The 20,841-nt window shown below is 33.6% G+C and overlaps 1 protein-coding gene across 1 annotated transcript; it reads left to right on the top strand.

The window, feature by feature from the left end:
- The first annotated feature begins 348 nt into the window (after positions 1–348).
- On the top strand, positions 349–18,124 carry LOC115889027 (testis-specific serine/threonine-protein kinase 3-like). Its single transcript, XM_030908934.1, has 6 exons — positions 349–636; positions 1,076–1,245; positions 1,862–2,011; positions 6,164–6,437; positions 17,033–17,218; positions 17,856–18,124. Exons 1-6 carry the CDS (start codon positions 469–471, stop codon positions 18,075–18,077), a joined length of 1,170 nt encoding a protein of 389 aa, XP_030764794.1. The 5' UTR covers positions 349–468; the 3' UTR covers positions 18,078–18,124.
- Positions 18,125–20,841: the final 2,717 nt, after the last annotated feature.

Raw genomic sequence — 20,841 nt, 5'->3', positions numbered from 1 at the left:
TATCTATCTAATAAGATCTAAGACCTAATACACCAATATGCTACGTAAGTTATTTATAAATTGTACTCATTCCATCAAAAAAAATATTGTAACCATTGAGTGAAAAAATAGGGACTAACAATGTTAAATTTTATATTTCATATGTTTATTTCAAAAAATGTTAAGAAGTTACCTATCTTTTGATCAATAAATTATAAATGAAAAATATTTCTTTATATAGGTTTATTGAAGGCAAATAAACATAGTAAAAATACCGTATGATCGATTAAAAACGGCGTCAGTGATGGCTATGAAATGAAAATCGTCGCCGTTTTTTTTTTCGATCATACGGTATATACCTCAAAATTACAGACGTTGACATTGTCACACATTTTTCAAAACAAAGTTCGCTTGTCACATTTAAATTATTAGTCATACCTCATTATGTTTCAGTTAAATTTTCTGTAAAATGTTTAGTTATTTAAAAGTATGCCTTCCCCTGTTAGTAGTCTACATCAACCGCCAGTTGCTGATGTTACTAATGCCTCTCCAGTGGACCCCGTTGATGCTAGCAAAGAAAAAAAACCAACTGTTTTAGAGTCTCACGGATATACTTTAGGAAAAACCATTGGAAATGGGTCCTATGCTACCGTTCGTGTATGTTAAATTTATCGTCAATCTTTTTTGAACTAATATTCATAGATATATATAACTTCATAACTCGCCTCTTAAGTAGATTTACAACTTTACATATATAATTTCACATTTATTAGGCACCAGCATAATTTTTAGTGTTTTATTTATATTAATTACAAACGAGGTTTATAAGAAACTTTATTAAAATTAACTAAATTAATTTAACAAATTAATTTTTATTTTTTTTTGGAAAATTATAGATATTATCTAGCAGATAATTTACAGCAGACAAAATCACTATATTTTAACCACTGGAAGTATATGTTCCGTTAGTCAAATTTGTTTAATCATAAGCCATACGCAGATGATAAAAATTCAGTAGTAAGAATAAGAATTTGTAAACAATTTCTTAAAATTTTCAGAGGAACGTAGTCTAAAGCATAATTTTATTTATTCATAGATGGCCCAAAGTGAACGCCATGAGGGAAACGTAGCAATAAAGATTGTAAGTAAATTTTCTGCACCAGCCGATTATTTAAAGAAGTTTCTACCTAGAGAGATTGAAGTAGTAAAAGGCCTTAGACACCCTAATCTCATTAGGTTTCTACAAGCTATAGAAACTACACACAGGTAAGACATATATAGCTAAGAAAATAAATTATACAGACACATTACATTATTTTAAAAAATATTTTTATTAGACACGCAAAAGGTACAATACGATAAAAAAAACTTCATCAAAGACGACTGGGGAATGATAATCGATGATAATTTTGGCGAGGTCAAGCCCTAGACGTCATTTATTTAGCCTGTACTCTTTATTTTTTAATGGCGTTTAGCGCCAGTCGACCTTAAGATAATTGTAGTTTATTTTAATATCGAGTAAAAATTATTTTTAAAAAGTGTAGTTTAAAATACGAGAAAAACTATATTTATTTGGAAATAAATTTGTGTGTCTGGATGACGATATTCTTTTTTAATTTTTCTATCATTAGCGTCAATTCTTGAGGAGTTTTGTCAATTTATAGCAAATGACGTCTAGATATTGATGACCTCGCCAAAATTATCATTGATTGTCATTTTCAGCCGTCTTTGACGCCGTTTTTTTTCGATCGTACAGTATTATATAATTGGGTAACTAATCTATTAAGTATAAATAGATATTCGTTGTAATAACCGAAGAAATCAAGCTTGAAATGTTCAAATATTTAAATTATGTAATTTATTTTATTTAAACACCTTTAAGAGTTTATATAATTATGGAATATGCAGACAATGGCAGTCTTCTGGATATCATCAGAAAAGATCAATTAATTGATGAAACTCGAGCCAGAAAATGGTTTAAGCAGCTAGTCTACGCTATCGATTATTGCCATGATCGTGGAGTAGTTCACAGGTAGATATATCAAATATTTAATTGCAAATAATTTATTGCTGCGCACTTCTTGCATCTCAGCTACCATGGGCTTAGCTAGGTTTTGACTTAGGGTTGGGGTATAAGTCAGTACCAAAATCTTTCTTTACTTACTTCTGCTTACTAGTACCACAGAATATCTAGCTACGCAACAGAAGCCTCGTTACATGTATAAAATCGTAGGTCTCAAAAGGAGACAGGCTTTAAAAGCACAAAATAGAAATCAATTCTTTGGTTGATTTCTATTTTGTGTTTAAAAGCCTGTCTCCAAATCAGATATTTTGATGCGGTAGTTCTACTACTACATAACAGAGGGCGATAAATTTAAAAGAAAACAGTTTTCTACAAACGAAATTTAAAAGAATTTTATGCAGTATTGCCATTGTGTAATTTATATTGTAATATTTCCTGATAAAGCCTAGTTTCAAATTTGCTACATCATTTAAACATATTAAAATAGATTAGAGCTCTTTTTTCAAACGTTTAAGTATTTTTACTCGCCATGTTAGTTGGAGTTAAATCTTACGAGCTCATTTAAAATCACTTCCTGACGTTTGATTCTAACTCAATCCTGAATTTTGATTGTAATTCGGCGACAATATAATAATTATTGTCCTACTATTATGACACCACTTCCTGACGTTCGATTGTGTTCATACCGTATGATCGGGAAAAAACGGCGTTAGCGATGGCTGTGAAATGAAAATCGCTGTCAAAATTCGTCTTTTCCCAGCTTTTGGACGCCGTTTTTTTCGGTATCATACGGTATTTGATACATACTTGCATATTTTTTCATGACATTGCAATATTATGGTACCATGAAGCATATCAAGTGATACCGTAATATTGTACCTTATTACGATACATGGCGTTCGATTGGGCTTAAACTTGGTATATTACGTATCTTCAGAGATATTGTAATATTATGGTACCATGAAGCGTATCAAGAGGTACCATAATAGTACATAGAGGTACCATATACGATAGAGGTACCATATACGATACCATTTCCTGGCGTGCGATTGGACTTATACTTGGTATAGTAAGTATCTTCGATGACATTGTAATATGATGGTACTATGATGCATATAAAGTGGTACCTTAATATAGTACCATATTACGATACCACTCCCTGACGTTCGATTGGGCTCATATTTGATTATACTTGCGTATTTTTGATGACATTACAATATTATGGTACCATGAAGCATATCAAGGGGTACCATAATGTAGTACCATATTACGATACCATTTCCTGGCGTTTGATTGAGCTTAAACTTTGTATACTACGTAATTTCGGTAACATCGTAATATGATGGCACCATGGAGCAAATAAATTGGTACCTGCTATAGTACCATATTATGATACCACTTTCTGACGTTCATTTGGGCTCATATTTGATATATACTTGCATATTTTTGATGACATTGCAATATTATGGTACCATGAAGCTTATCAAGAGGTACCATAATAGTACCATATACGATACCATTTTCTGGCGTTCGATTGGGCTTAACTTGGTATAGTAAGTATCTTCGGTGACATTGTAATATGATGGTACTATAATGCATCTACTATGATGCATATATAAAGTGGTACCTTAATATAGTACCATATTACGACCACTTCCTGACGTTCGATTGGGCTTATATTTGATTATACTTGCGTATTTTTGATGACATTGCAATATTATGGAAGCATGAAGCATATCAAGGGGTACCATAATGTAGTACCATATTACGATACCATTTCCTGGCGTTCGATTGGGCCCAAATTTGATATACTTGCGTTTCTTTATAAAGATTTGTTTAATTAATAATTTTAATTTATTTTATGAATTTTAATTTATTGTACGATGTCGGTGACAGCAACTTTTATGCTTAAGTAATATATTATTAATTGTACCTGTGTCACTTTTTAAAATCTACCTAGGTCTATATAAATAACGTGGCAAACAGAAAAAAATTGTTATTATAGTATTTTTTAGTCAATTAACATTTTTTGTACTGCATTTTAATAAATCGTTTCCATTATTATTAAACGTATATTTCATTACTAACGTTTCAGCATTAATAAATATCACTATCAATCGCCCTGTATATTATTAATTTTAAAGGTAGTTAAAGTTATTTTCTTAGTTAACATAATAAAGTAGTGTAGATATATTAAAAATGTATTTTGAGAGCATATGTTTTCTAATAATATACTTAAAATTAAAACTATTTTAAAAGCCAAACGAATAATTAATATAAGTGTATCTGACAAGAAACGAAGAATAGAAAGGAATTATTATACACCAGAAAAAGAATGGGATGCCAGTTAAAGTCTGTTTGAATCTGGCAACTGTGCATTTTTAGCCGAGCTTCAAAGCCGTCGACGTGCCGTCGATCTACATCGATCCAAAACCGAAAGTTGAAAATTTCCAATTATATTCTGATTATGATATTGTCGCGCCATCTAGTATTTTATTTGTGCAATTTTAGCTCTTTCATTTCGAGCACAGAATATACTAACGAAAAAGAAGCCCAAGTTCCTTGTAATAAATCGGTTCCATTTTCGTAACGCCATCTCTCGACATAGCTGACATTATAGGTTAGCCAAAGGGGTGCGGGGCCGGGGGGAATTGTAAAATACACTTTTTTATTTTAATTATTTTTATTCGCTATTTGCAATTTTATTTTTAAAACACATTATGTGAAACAATCACATAATATGTCTTAAAAATAAAATTACAAACGGAAACAAAAGGAATTAAATAATCTGAAAATCTACAAAGTTTATTGATAAAAAAGTTAGGCTATGCAAATTGCCAATTGTATATTGGCTATGCAAATTGCCAATTGCAAAATTGTATATTAAGTATAACCTCTTTGGTATAACACTGTTAAACAAACATTAACAAATCATAACATAGAAACAATCATAGAACTAAAAAAAGTACTATTACATAAAAACAGGTGATACAATACTTCAAAATTAATTTTAACATAATATCAAAACCGAAAAATCAAACTGCAAACACAACCACACTTATCACAACAGAAATTAACACACACTTCCGCGGCAAATGTCCAAGAAAGACTGATCATTCTGATTGGTCCTGGTCCGGTCGTAGCTCACGTCGTATTGTCGGTAAGCAAAATCCCTGTCCAAAAATTTGACGATCAGCGCCATCATCCGTCATAATTGGGAAACTTTTGCTGGAACCATTTTTAATATTTCACTTACATGGCCCTGATTTCGAATATTTTTCTGTTGCGTAGCTAGATATTCTGTGCTAGTACCCTCTAGTACCAAAATCCAGTTACTTTATAAAAAAACAGTAACTTCAATTTAAAATTTCTTGAAAAAATTTCGGTTTTAAAATTTTTGCTACTTGAACAAATCAGCTTTTGTTTTACATGAGTTTCAAGATTTTTTTGTTGATCCAGATATCTTGTACAAAGAGCTTCAAAATGATTGAAATATGTATGTATGTATGTATAGAACTGAGGTATAGAATGTTTAGCCATCGTTCAACGTGACGTCATATATTGTGGAACTTCTGTTAACTATTTTTTGCAGATCCCGTTGTGAAACAATGATGTGCAAAAAATCTCCGATCTGGATATTGTAGTTATCTAGAAACTTCTGATGCACGTTCTGCCTGGGACACCCTGTATACTGTGCATATCTTATCAACACATTTCGGAGTAAATTTGAAGAATTTTATAATTTAAATAATTTTCATTTAAGAGTCCTACGGGTGTATGAACCCGGAAACTTTTAAGTCCATGTTATAGAAAATATCTGGAAGAATTGAAAAAACCTGGGGCTCTGGAAACCTCTTCCATTGAAATCTCTCTCTTTTGCTGATCTTATCAATGAGCTACAAAATAGTGCCGATGTACTTACAAACACTTACAAACAAAATACATTTTATTTTGTTGCTTCGCTAATATTTTTGCCTTTATAGTTTATGTTCCAACAGCCCCAGCATAAACACGACCTAACGACCTTACTCTTTCAACTTAAAAAAATAATTTGTAATCTAGTAATAAATTCACGACCTATCTTTTCATGTTGTATTTGGTTTCCTTTAGCATCCGATATCTACTAGATTTAATAATGTTTATTATAAACGTACTTTCTAGAGATGTTAAATGCGAAAATTTACTAATGGATGAAGGCTGGAACGTCAAACTATCGGATTTTGGGTTTGCCCGAGGCCACATGAAACCGAAAAATGGTAATCCCATCCTCAGCGAGACTTACTGCGGAAGTTATGCATATGCGTCTCCAGAAATTTTGAGAGGAATCCCCTACCAGCCTCAACATGCTGACATATGGTCGATGGGAGTGGTACTGTTTGCTATGGTATTCGGTAGATTACCTTTTGACGATAGCGATTATAAAGAACTGATAAAAGTAAGCACTTTCTTTATTGCCTGAAGTCCTTAAGAATCGTGAAATACGGCTATTAAATAAAAAAACTGTATATTAAATAGTATCTCCAACGAGAGAATACATGACAGTGGTTTGTCATTTTAATAATTCACAGACATATTTTTTTGTCATTTTGTAGATGTTGTCTGTCGAAATAATAATAATAATTGTCTTTATGTATTATAGTCTAAGATCCGGCTGCATGATTATTACGGTCATTTAATGAAAACCAAATTTTTACGTATATTTATGAATACATCTTAACAGGGAGCGACGGCCCAGCTACATCGAAACATCGCACCGGTTCCCATTAGAACACCGAAATTAAGCGACGTAAGGCGATACTAGTGGATGGACGGGTGACCGGTTCGAAACTCTGTATCGTGCTGTTGTCCAATAAAGGCAAAAGTGTAAAATCTATTGACACATACTGCTCATTCACGCCGGTTCGAGGCCGGATGGGATCGGATATATCGTGAGTAAGAGTTGATTTAGACACTTGCCAAGTCGGTAGGCCATTGACCATGATATGGCCGAGGACCGCGGTTCGGATTCCGCGTAAATAAAGTAGGCCCCGTCCAGATTAGCCCTGGCAGCAAAAAGGAGACGTTAACTGAAATCTTTACTTTACTCTTAACAGGGTGCTTTAAAAAAGGTCTTTTGAACTAGTCCTATAGTTTGTTTAAGGGTGGCTGCAACGATGTCCCGTAATCCTGTTCAGGATTACGGTATGGACCTTTTTTTAGCTCTCATTTGGGTTAGCCGACTTCTACGGTACTACAGCTCTACTTAACCCACCCATATTCGAAGGTACCCATTTATATATTTTGGCGCTCAAATTTTTCGCTTTTGGTGCACTACTGGAAAGTGAATGTTTTTTTGGTTTATATTTTGTTGATTCTGAGGCTATTATTTGCGCCCTATAAAAGTTCATAAATAAATTTATATAGTTTCTTTTTTGCGACGTCCGGATTTTGTCCGGATTTGTGAGTTCACTTGTCCGGAATTTCCCATAGCTTCTATGGAAATCCTGCATGGGCATGTCCAAAGAATGGCAGAAATAAGAATCCCAAAATAAATCAAAAACTGGAAACCTTCGACATTAATTACCTTCGACAATTAATAAACTGGAAACCTTCAGGAAGAATAAAACCGGGTGGACCGAGAAGGAGTTGGCAGGAAGGGATTGGACACTTTTACGCGGGAAAGAGCTCTCGGAGATGGTGGATGGAGAGACAGACAGGCAAGTCTGTCGAAGAGATGGCATCGGAAGACTTAGAACGTTTTAAACCGATAAATATATCGAGGTTCTATCAGGTTTGCGCGTTTATAACAATATGCGAAGGAACACTGTTTGTCGTTCAGTCGTTCATCACGTCACAAGTCGTTCTGATTGATCATATTACTTTCACGCCACTTTTATTTCATTACCTTTATGTGATCCCGAGTATTTTTTTTAATTCAATTTTTGATAACCAAAATAGCATTTCGTTACAGTCTGCCGGTGAACTGTGCTACTACAGAATATATTATCAATTATAATAAATATTAGTACACATATATTAGTAATGTTACAGTAATCTATACTAATATACAGGGTGTTCCACAATTAGTGCGACAAACTGAAAGGGGTTGTAGAGGGCATTAAAACAAGTCATTTGAGTATAGGAACCCATGTCCCGAAATGTGCCGTTTTGGCAGGAGCTGGAGTGAAACGTAAATTTCAAGTTGCATTATTTATACAAAACATTTACAAAAACTGCTTAAAGTGCGGTCCATTCTGTTGAAGACACAAATGCACACGCCTGGACGGCACCAAACCAAACGTTCCAAATAATATAAAAGTATTTAAAAGTAATATCTTGTAAGTAATGATACCGGGTGCGACTCAAAAGTGGCTCACCCCTATAATTTTTTTTATTTTTTCAGATAAAAAAAACGAGATTTAGTATGTTAGTATATGACATAAATTAGGATTGATTGACGAACTGAAAAAAAATAAATAAAAAAATTGAAAATTGTTTTTGGTCACTTCCTGTTTCACCGTAAATACTACAACTTTTGATTTTAAATGGCACCCACTCTATTTTTTTACTTTATTCGATAGAAAATGACACTCTGAATATGTCAACTTTTGACCTTTTCGTTTAAAAAAATCGTATTTTAAATTTCAATCTAGTGTGCCATGGCTGTGTTAAAAACATTAATTTTTAATCAAGGAGCCTTGGAAACTATACTAAATAATTTTGATCGTCTATTGTTTTCGTGTCTTGTCCTGGCCGGTTAAAAGATAAAGATGCCCAAATCGTATTTTTAATCATATCTCATTTTTTTCAAATGGAGCAAGGGTGGCTCATTAGCATATTTGGAAAAGCATTCTTTTACGAATAAATTAGTACCACAAACTTGGTATTTCGAGTCAAATTGTTGTTATATCATTTTCTAACGAATAAAGTAGAAATATATACCGAGGGTGCCATTTAAAAATCAAAATTTGTAGTCATTTCCGGCGAAACAGAAAGCGAACAAAAATAATTGAGTGCGTCTATTATTCCTAATTTATGTCATATACTAACATACCAAATTTCGTTTTTTTTATCCGAAAAAATTAAAAAAGTGATAGGGGTGATTCCTCGGGTGATGATTTTGAGACGCACACTTTTGAGACGCACCCGGTATATCGAGGAACTTTGGTTACGCTCGTTTGAATAATATATTTTCGTACTTTTGTTCTTAGGCGCAATACATTTATAACTTTCAAAACTTAAAACTTACGAAGTAAAACGATGAATTTACACTGCTGAGTTTCACGACGATTTTTTAAGTAACTAAATTTTTAAAAACTAATATATATTATTTTGCATTATTGCGACATTAAGACGTTAAGTGCATCTTGGCGTAGAACAAACGGTGGACACAAAAATCTATATTTAATATCAGAGGCGGATACAGGCATTTATTTTAGGGGGGGGGGGCAAATAAGTAAGCAACTTATGTAGAATATGCTTTTTACGGTGCCATTTTTAACTCAAAAGCCTAAGGGCGCAAACATAGTGAGGCATCTCGATGCGATGCTCGCCAAGATGCTGGCCGCGCTGCTCGCCAGGATGCAAGCCGCGATGCATCCTACGCGCACTGTTTTAAAACGGCGCGTAAGTGCGCGTAGGATGCATCGCGACTATCGTACAAACATAGTGCGGGGCATTTCATCTCGATGCGATGCGCGCCATTCACCTCGCCATCCGGCGATGCTGAATCAAATATACGTCGTACAAAATAAAAACCGTTGCATGTCATCGAGCACGTGCGTTGATTGTAGACAGCATTGTTGCCAGATTGTAATTGGAAGAGAAATATTTTTGAAAAATTTACTATACCTAAGGTCTATTAAAAATTCTAAAATAAATTTTAAATTGTTTACAGTTTTAACAGTTTTAAATAGTTTCAAACAGCGCTGGAAAAAAATATTTTTTAACAAAACATGTTTTTTTATTGTTTAAAACAAATTTTTATGGTTTTAAAGAACATTGTAAATACAAAGTCGAAAATATGTTTACAACACTTTTATACTCTGTTTTAAACCATATCATGTTGAGTAATGATAAAGCCAAAGGACAAAACTTAATTCGATTTTAGAAACCTTAATGGTGCTCCTCCAAGTAGTAGTACAGAATTAATAGTTTATTTATTATTTAGACAATATTAAGTGAGCTGATTACTCTGTTTTTTATTCCTTTTGTATTATAGTTGTTTTTTTATTTTGAAAGAGTGTTTCACATTTTTTATTGAAATAAACACCTACACACCAAACCTATTTAATACTCTGTTTTAAACAAATATTTAAAACAAGTAATGGTGTCTTAAAAACATTGTTTTAAATATTTTGTTTAATTAATAACAGTCTGGGTTTCGGGCAATTCAAAATACTATCTATTATAAAGAGTGGTAAATGATATAAAATATATAGGCAACTTTTTTTTAAATATTCCAAGGATTAATAAGTATTTTCCATAGAAGATCAGTAGGTTTTGTTTCTCAAAATAAAAAAAAACTCACTTCACTGGTCTACTTTAAAATACTTTATTATAATATAACGGGCCGTTATTGTCCCTTTCTTTCTCAAAATATTGTATCAGAGATGACACTAATTCTTGGCACCGACTATTTAACTGCTTAGGCATTTTTACATATTATATTAATTTGTGACGTCAAGAGCTCAATAGAAATATAAAAGAACTAAACCTTGTTTGAAAAGCAATTTGACATTCGTGACGTCAGCACTCCGGCAGTCTATGGTGCGTCCAGACCTGACGAGCCGAGCGCGAGACGAGAGCAAGACAAGAGCGAGACAAGAGCGAGACGAGAGCGAGACATTTTCTATCCATTTTTTACGCAAACCTGCCACCAGACAAGCCGAGTGGGATCATAGTGAAAGGAAGCCAAACACATATTAAATTGCAATTGAATATAAAAAACGATGGCCAAATAATAACGCATACAGTAATAAATTTTTGTATCTTTAATATGGTATTCGGTCTTTAACATGGTATTCATCGTCGGTTTTCCCTCTTTTGGCTGTTTTCCCCTTTATCCCTTACACGACGTTTTTTACATAATACGTTTTTTAATGTTTTTAGAACAAAATGTTAAATAGAAAAATTATTGGTAAGGTTAAGAAGCACACTTTAACATTACTATACAGTATACAATATACTTCAAAAAAGTGTTGTGGATATAACATATTTTATAATGGGAATACCCTATATTTTATTTTATTATTGGGTTATACATACATACAATTCGGTAACTTTTCTTGCATTTTTTTGATATTATATATCTAAAATTAATAGATGTTGTAATAATTCTATTTTTTTAAAGAAATGTTGGATTTCGGTAGGGTAAAAATTATCAGTGACGCAAAATTTGTAAATTCTATCAGAAAAAATGATAATAGATACAGTGTACGATTTAAAAATTTGAGATTACTTAATTTTAAATAGTCGAAATTTATAAGTCAGACCTAATATCTCGCAGTCGGGCGAGCCTACTAAAAACATGTCCAGACTTTCGAGCTTTATTTGATCGGCCGTTGAAAAATCGACAGGGGACGGATAGCAACGAGGCTCTGTGGGTTGACTCGCGAGGCTTTCGCGAGACTCGCCCACACAGCGAATTTGGAATGTCTCGCGCTCGTCTCCATAAGTCTGGACGCACCATCGTATCGCTGATCGCCATTCGCAAATATATTCCAGATACGTATAGTGAACAAGTTCGCAACGTTAAATAATTTTGATATTTAATTTTTATCGTGATGGCTTTTTATGAAAGTGTTTACATAGAATTAATTGCATTAATTTGCAATAGCACGTCGAACTCACAGTTTTGTTATGGAGCCAGATTAAACCAATCAGAATGAGTATTATGTTACCGTAAAAGCCCGAATATTGGTTAAACGTAGAGTTGCCCACGTAGGAGCCCGAAATATACCAAAAAGTGGTTAGTTTCGGTTAAGTTTAGATTAGGTCTATATTTTTATTAATTCAAAACCAACTAAAACCTAATTCTTCTCTAACCTAAACTCACCCCTTCTTTTGCATATTTCCGGCTATTACCTGGGTATTCCTAGGTTTAACTAATATTCGAACTTACGGTGTAAATTTATGGAGGGCCCATAAATTTAAATTCGCCCTACAACAAAATTTCACCAATTTTCTCAATACAAATTAAAAGTTATAAATCATACTATTTTTTATAGAAATGATGGAATAAGGGTGAACGGGGTGCCGGTAGACTAAGAAGATACTTGGAATGTAGGTGTTAATTTATACTCGAATTGAGTTGCCTCACAGTATAGGCACATTTTGAACCCTTACCGTGCATAGTTACTGTAGATAAAAATAAATTAAAATATAGTTGGCTCCAACGATAATTTAGTTTGCAGCTTCTTTTCATCATACCTAATAAAAAAACCGTGACAACCACTACTTATAGTATGTACCTACATATGTATTTTTAAAAATCATTATGAGATTTAAGTATAAAAAGGTGCCCATAATGTGAGTAGCGGTATTGACGGTTTTTTGTTATGAGGAAAATAAGCAGCAAAATATATTATCGATTGCAGCAACTATGTATACCTAGTTTACATTCAGTATGTCCAATTAATATGGAATATTATACCTATACATGCTTTTAAACATTTTCTACCATTATATTTTGATAGTTGAGTTTTTGAAATTATTTATTAGCTTCTTAATCAAAACAGACCCATAATAATTAAAATCTTTATCATCCAAGACTTTCAAGAATTATGAAGTAATCTCACGTCAATATTTTTTTAAAATTATTGCATGCTTTAAGTATTTGCAAAGTTAATCGGCGTCTTGTCACTGTTGTCTGGCTGATTGGCCGTTTAGGTACCTATAATTTGATTTCAGATAATGCAGATTTTAATGTGCCATTTGTGGATTTTTATTGGAATTTTTTTTACATATTTGGTATACTCTATGAAGTGCTCGTGGCCGACCGTAGCTCCAGCGTTAGTGTGTCGATCTGCGGAGCGGAAGGTACTGGGTTCGATCCCCAGCCAGTACGGTCGCTTTATTTATTTAAATAAAAATATTTATTTATCTAAATAGAGCGACCAACGAGCCGCCACCACACACCTTGACTATATTTGCTTTGTACAGCATCTCAAATTAATTGTGCCGTTCGGATTCGGCAGTAAACTGTAGCTCCCGTGTACTTTTGAAACACTGATGACACACATCGCAAGTACATGCGAGAGGTAGCCGACGCTCTAAATAGAGTATGGCACTGTAAGAAGAAGAAGAATGAAGTGCTCATGTCCATTTTTCAATTATTAAAGTGCCTATTTAGATACATTTAAAGTTAATTAAATAGTGTATAGTAATTGAATTATGGGTTTGTTTATTTTTTATGAAATGTATTTTTTTCTATTAAAATAAACATAGCTTTACTTACAAAATCACTAGCTAGCCATTTTTAAATACAGGGTGTTAATTAAGTAGTATCTGGCCAACTTCAGGAGGTGATTCTTTGAGTGTTTTTAAGGTAAAAAGTTAATTTAAACATGTGTCCGGAAATGCATAATTTTAAAGATACAGGGTGTCAAGATGTTTCCTAATAGACATTTTTTTATATAATATCTCAAAGATCCGTTGGCCGATTTTATTGAAATTTCGCCGTGTTGTGAATTTTCATAAGTTAGCACTAATTAAATGATAATAATTATTATTTACAACAATATTCAAACGGTAAAAACTTATCAACTTATCCCAATAAATATTTGACAACGCCTTGGATTCATTTGTTTTAACGCCTGTTGGCGGTGGAAACCATGCAAGCTTTTTCTATGTCCTAAGTTGTTAATTAAAAAAATAATAATCATATAAAAAAATATGGTAATTAGTCTAAATTTATTATTTATGTGATTCTGCTCTTTCTCGTATAATTTGCCCCTTACGGAAATTGTTAGATTAAAATAGCCAAACTGTACCTAATAAATATTTAAAATAATATCGCTTTCTTTATCCGCCGATCCAGATTTGAACGGCCTTGCCCTGTTCGCTCGTCAATGCCGGCTCTATCGACTTAAGTACGTGTTGACAGGCAGGTTATTGAACCCATGTTGCTTCTAGCATGTCGTTTTTTCAAAGATGGGTCCCATATAAACGCGGGCAGAAGTATTTTCAATACTAAAAGCTAACAACTACTACACAAAATATTCTGAAAACAACAGTTTTCGATCGATAGATAAAGGTTTTAAAGATTCAATACACACGAGATACAACTCTCAACTAACGTTCAGAAAATTCTGGCAAATGTCAAATAAACGTGGCACCGGCAACCGCTTTCTCGCCGTTGCCAACACAATGTCGAGTGGGATATTTAAAACTAATTGAAAACGTCCCATAAGGGCCATATTTGTGTAGTGGTAGCACTGCACACATTTATTAGCCTAATCGATAGCCCGCAACATACCCGCAACGGTTTTTATTTTGTACGACGTATATGTACAAATTTATGCGTCAAAACCACAGATTAGGTATCCTATAAGTATACAGATAAAAATCTTGTTCCTAATTTGTGGTACGGAAATTGTTTGAGCAAACGATTAAATTTTCTTGTGCGCAAAAATAAACTCCCGTTTGAACAGCGTAATACCTGGGCCGGTCGCAAGGCCGGTCAGGCGCGCTGTGCACAATTTTAGAGGCCATAAGTGGGCGTGCTTGTGCGCAAACTAGTAACCTAACTAGTGCGCGACTCCGAAAATTGGAACCACGAAAAACAATGCTTTTGACCCGTGCTTTTGACGATAAGTTTATAATCTGTATAATCTGTGGTCAAAACATACTGGAGCCTCGCACCTCGCCACCATATCTCGCCACGCACCTAGATCACAATCTAGATGTTCAGCGCGATGCTTCCTAAAAAACAAAATTTTTGTTTTTTGCGAGAAGCGGACGCGGATGCCTGAAACTTTACATTTGATTGGTCGTTTTAGGGTCACAATTCGTTGAGCATATGTCGAACTAGAGTCGGGTGGAATAAAATGTTCACAATACTAATATTTAATTTATCACCAACAATGTAATAACTGTAATAACCTTGATTCTACAGGGTCCGGCAAAAGTGCGTCGGGCATCTGTAGTTCTAATAATAAAAAAGTTATGAATTTTGTAGTCCAGACATAAAGTATGTATTAGGATGTATTTGAGGAAATATTTGAACTTCTAAAGGGTGGCTCAAAAAAGTGTGAGTGGATCGCGAATATTTTTTTAAATGGAATTCGCGTCGGTTGATTAAACGAAAACGGAAATATGTAGAAACAAAATATTTTATGGGCATATGTGGAAAGACCATGTGAATAATTTAAAATTATTTTGAAATGCACAGGGTATGTCAGAACTAAGATTTACACCAAAATTATATTTTTTCTTATGGAACACCCGATATTTTATTTCTTATTTGGATCCTTGGACACAAAATAAGGCATGCATTATAAGGGTTATTATATATTAATATGTTTACAAGCTTTAGTTTTTGAGATATTTAAAGATATTTAAATATGCATGCTACAATGGAATAGATTATCAACACCCTGTACATTACTTTTTAGAATTAATTCTTGTGCTGAGTTTAAAGATAGAGAAATAAACTTTACTGAAAAATTGTATTGCTGCCTTAAATTTATACAGGGGTACCAAAAATTGATGATTTATTTTAAATATTTATTTTACATAAAAACTTTGTTATTTCAAATACGACAACCTATTTTTTAAAATAAATCGAAACAGATTCAAATGCTCTTTCAAACTACATATATTAGGGTGTCCTATACCTATCTAGCTCAGATTTTGAATAAAGAGCAATTTTTCAATAAAATGGCAACAAAGAGGGCTGATGTCGTCATGGCAAGTTTCTAGTGACAGTAGCTATTTTCAAAATCGAAATTAGTTAATGGACTTTATTTATTTATAGCAAGTACTTTAATCACTAGTTGATTAAAAAAATATACCATTAATATTGCAAATTATATTTTATCCTCTCATAGTATATATCTTTTTAATTTTTTGATTATGTAACAAGCACTTTGTTTACTCACTTGTTTCGTGAAACTGCTTGAAACCATTTTTGCTTTTGATCAAATCGGTGTGAGAAACTATGAAGCTATAAAATTTTGTTTCAGGAGAGTTGAATATCCGGGAAAGTTGAGTTATTGAATGTAATTGCACCCAACAACGCCGTAATTGCGCTCTCCTTTATGCGTTAACATTTTTTCGGCAATTTTATTAACATTTGACATTGTCACAACACAGCACGACGCCGACGCCTAGTTCGAATTCTTTTTCATTTATTTTTTACTACCCGAAACAGCGTTACATCACACAAACCTGGTACTTGAGTGTTTTATCTCTTTTTGTCTCAATAACTGCACTAGCAAAAAACTAAAATACTTATATATTATAACAAAACCACGATTTCAATATTATTCTATGCGATCAACATGACGGCGACGTGAAATAGATAGGGATAATTTCTGATTTTTGCCACTGCGGTAAGAATTTGTTGAAATCAACTAAAATGCACCAAGCCTATACTAATTAATAACTACTATTACATAAACTGGTGCTTAATAAAACGGCGATGGTAAATGTTTCAGTATGCCTACGCGCACCTATTCGCCGTTTTAAAACAGTGCGCGTGGGGATGCATCGCGGCTACCATCCTGGCGAGCAGCGCGGCCAGCATCTTGGCGAGCATCGCATCGAGATGCCTCACTATGTTTGTGCCCTAATATTTAAATCAATTTATAGATCTTGGGGGGCTTGGGCCCTATAGGTCTCCCCTCTGTGTCCGCCACTATTTAATATCATGAAAAGCATTAGTCTGACCCTTGGTCTGACCCACATCCGAGAAGATTTAACGACAGTTGACATCCAAAAAATGACAGAACATGCAATTTACCTATGAATTAAAATGACAAAAATAACTATTATTGATTTGAATCCTCTCGTTGGACAGACTTTATTCTAAATTAATCTCAATTTTAGCAAGTATCTAGTAAAGTGGTATTTCCGAAAGATCCGAAAGTCTCTGTTAATTGTAAATCATTAATAAACAAAATACTGTCACCATTAAAGAGCAGAATCAGAATAAGCGGAATAAGAATCGATTCTTGGTTCTCGTACGAAGAAGACCAAGCGGCGGGCTCAAGCAAAGAGAGGAGAAGCAGTACAGTTAGTATCGTACAATTTTATAAAAATATTGTTTCCATAATGCAGTATTTTTTTAATAAAATAAACATTTGAATTATTTGTCGCAGTCATCTTGTTATATTTGTTACACTACCCTCATTAGCGTAACTAGCAATTCATTCTGGGGAAGGAGGGAAGTGGCTGGGGTTGAGCCCAAGGGGAGCCAAGGGCTTTTATTTTTTAAAAAATGAAGATTAATTTTAAAAAACACATTTTTTGAATAATACGTTAACATGAATTTCTCTATCAATAAATTCTTTATCAATAAATTTCATAGATTTCAAACTGTTTTCCCGTAGATTACTTAAATACCTACACATTTTCTAAAAAATAAAAATTAACACATTTTTTGAACACAACAAAGTATTAACTAAACAAAACTAGAGAAGTCATTTTTACTACATCACAAGCAAATACAAATTAATACGTAGCCAAGAGTCATAATTCAAGATTTCTCTGGGTGGTGCCCAGCAGTACCTGGGAGGGCATCCCTGTAGTTACACCATTGACTACCCTTAGATTAATAAGTTAAGTTACTTATATTAGATACTACCCCTTATTAAACAAACCTAGCTTTGTACAAGTTTTTTAAAACTAATCGAACTTATGATCATTTTAGGAGTCTGAAGACGATAGGAGATCGAGTTTAGATCCAGATACAATCGTACCGCCAGACATTATTACTAAAGAGCAACTAGAGAGCAAAGCTAGACCTAGAGGCTCAAAGAGGTATAGTACAGACGAAGAGGAAACTGTCAAAACTGAGGATCCTACACGGAGCGATACTGAAGATTCAAGCAAAGGAAATACCACAGGAAAACAGAAAAGACAATCTAAATAAACTTTGGTTACTATCGTTTTGCAAATGATCAAAATATACACATTGTAGATAAAGTATAATGTTGATGTGTTTTTCTGTATATTTTGTATTCAATTCTGAATTCTTGGATTGGAATGATAAAAATTAGTGATATAGTCACCGTTTAAAAATATCGCAGGAGGGGAGCTTTGCTAACGTTCTGAACCCTCTGCCTATATTACTGCCAAAAAGAACAAATTGACACAAATTCATAGGTCGAGAGTTATTGGAAATGAAAGTTTGTTCAGCGAGACAGTTTCGACAAATAACATGAAAAAAAGCAATTACTGAAAAAAAGCAATTTACCTTTTAATCAAAATCACACGTTACAACTGTCATCGTCAAAATTCTACCATTGAACAATACCGGGTGCGTCGCAAAAATGGCTCACTCCTATAACGTTTTTATTTTTTCAGATAAAAAATCGTGATTTTGTATGGTAGTATGAGACATAAATTAAGATTGATTGACGTTATTCATTTGTTTTCGGTCACTTCCAGTTTCACCGGAAATGACTACAACTTTTGATTTTTAAATGGCACCCTCGAAATTTTGTTACTTTATACCCTTGCTTTATACGATAGAAAATCAGTGGCATAACTTGATAAATGGGGGCCTCGGTGCAAGATATTTTTGGGAGCCCATGAGTAAAGAACAAAACCAAAATAATGTATATTTTTTATTAAATATTTTATTTCAAGGGCTCTGCGGGGCCTCGTTCCTGTGGGGCCCCGGTGCTTTGCACCGAACTGCTCTATGATAGCTACGCCACTGTAGAAAATGACACTCTGAATAGAATAATATATCATATGTCAACTTTTGACATTTTTGAATATGGTTTATTTATCTATTTATTGCAACATGCGGTTCATAACGACAATTTGACTCGAAATACCGAGTGTGTGTTATTTTTTCAAATATGCTAATGAGCCACCCTCGTTCCATTTGAAAATATTGAGATATGATTAAAAACGATTTGGGGCATTTTTAAACCGGCCAGGACGCTAAAAACAATAGACGATCAAATCTATTTTCCAAGGCTCCTTGATTAAAAATTAGTGTTATTAACACAGCAAAAATGTCAAAAGTTTATGATATGTCATTCTATTCAGGGTGTCATTTTTCATCGCATAATGAAAAAATACCGACGGTGTCATTTAAAAATCAAACGTTGTTGTCATTTCCGGTGAAACAGGAAGTGACCGAAAACAATTGAATACGTCAATCAATCCTAATTTATGTCATATACTAACATACCAAATGTCGTTTTTTTTTGTCTGAAAAAATAAAAAAATTATAGGGGGTGAGCCACACTTTTGAGAGGCACCGGTATACTATATATAGTCTATGCATTGTTGATTATCAAATCTACATTTCAACCAGGGGCGGATATAGGAATTTATTTAAAGGGGGCCTGGAATTCATTTTAGGGGAGGCCCAAATAAAAAGTAATGTAGAATATGCTTTTTTAGCGCCATTTTTAACCCAAAAGCCTAATACTTAACAGAATTTAGAGATCTTAGGGGGGGCCTTGGCCCCATGGCCCCCCCTCTCTATCCGCCACAGATTTCAACTCCCCAACTTTTTTATAACCAAGGTTTATAAACTTTTCTTCTCTAACTTTTAATAACCGTTGTAAATGCAATAGAATGTTAAAAACCGAAGTCGTCTAGAAATTTTACCAGGCTGATACATGAAAAAACTTTCTTTGTAGGCAAAAGATCAGAGAAATTTTGATACCGTTTATACAGGGTGTCCCAATATTCCCTGGGCATAGAACTACTACGTATTTTTGGAATTAAAATAAGTTTATTGGGCACAATTTTCCTCTATACAAAAGTGCCTCGTTTGTCCGTTAGAGGGCATCAAACTTTAAAGGATTAAACTTATTTTTTAAGATATTTTAACAACCGTTATTCCGATTTGAATGATATTTGTGCCTATGTTTTGCTAAGTGAACTTTAACTTTTAACTTTTACAAAAATCAAGAAAAGATACTCCCATCCCTAGACCCCTATATAAATTTTAGTAGAAATACAGGAATACAGGGTGAGTTTTATATGATGTTCTCTATGGGTATCTCGGAAACTACTGGAGATAGGGAGTCGGTTAAATGGGAAAAAATTGAAGTTTTGTAAGGTCATAAATATGCGCCTTTCAGATTTTTGAAAAACTTCATAGCTCCCTAGATATTTCGGAAAAAAATCAAAATTTGGCTATTTTACAGTACTGTCTGCTGGATCTGTGTCTATGAAAGGAATGCGGACAAAAAACATTTAAATAAACAGCAATATATTTTATACGTCGACTTGACGAGTACGTCACCGCAAATCGCTCCGCTCACTCACTTTATTGGCTACTTCTAAATTTGTCGAATTTTTATTGATGGGACGCGTCGTCTAATTTTTTACGAAAAACATCGAGAGAATATCGTTTCCCCTCTCACGGATACCCCGTAGCTACAGAACGGACAGACGTACTGTACAAATTATCCCAATTCCATTATAATCTATTTTAGACAAAAAGTTTTCAGACAAAAGTTGTAGATAATCACATCCTTAATGAAATTGCGTCCTCCGCTTTTTATAAAGCCTGTCATTTTTGACATATGACACAAATATGTTTTTTTTTAAATGGAAACCATAGTTGGCCATGACATCATAAAAAGTGCCATTTTTTAAGCTTTTCAGTGATATAAGCTATAATGTTTTTTTCGAAAAATTACTGAGTTATAGCCAACTCTCAT

Source organism: Sitophilus oryzae, unplaced genomic scaffold (assembly GCF_002938485.1).
Source record: "Sitophilus oryzae breed Bouriz unplaced genomic scaffold, Soryzae_2.0 scaffold_810_pilon_pilon, whole genome shotgun sequence".
Lineage (NCBI taxonomy): Eukaryota > Metazoa > Arthropoda > Insecta > Coleoptera > Curculionidae > Sitophilus > Sitophilus oryzae.
Note: the sequence above shows the minus strand (reverse complement) of the source record. Positions and strands in the feature narration are given on the sequence as shown.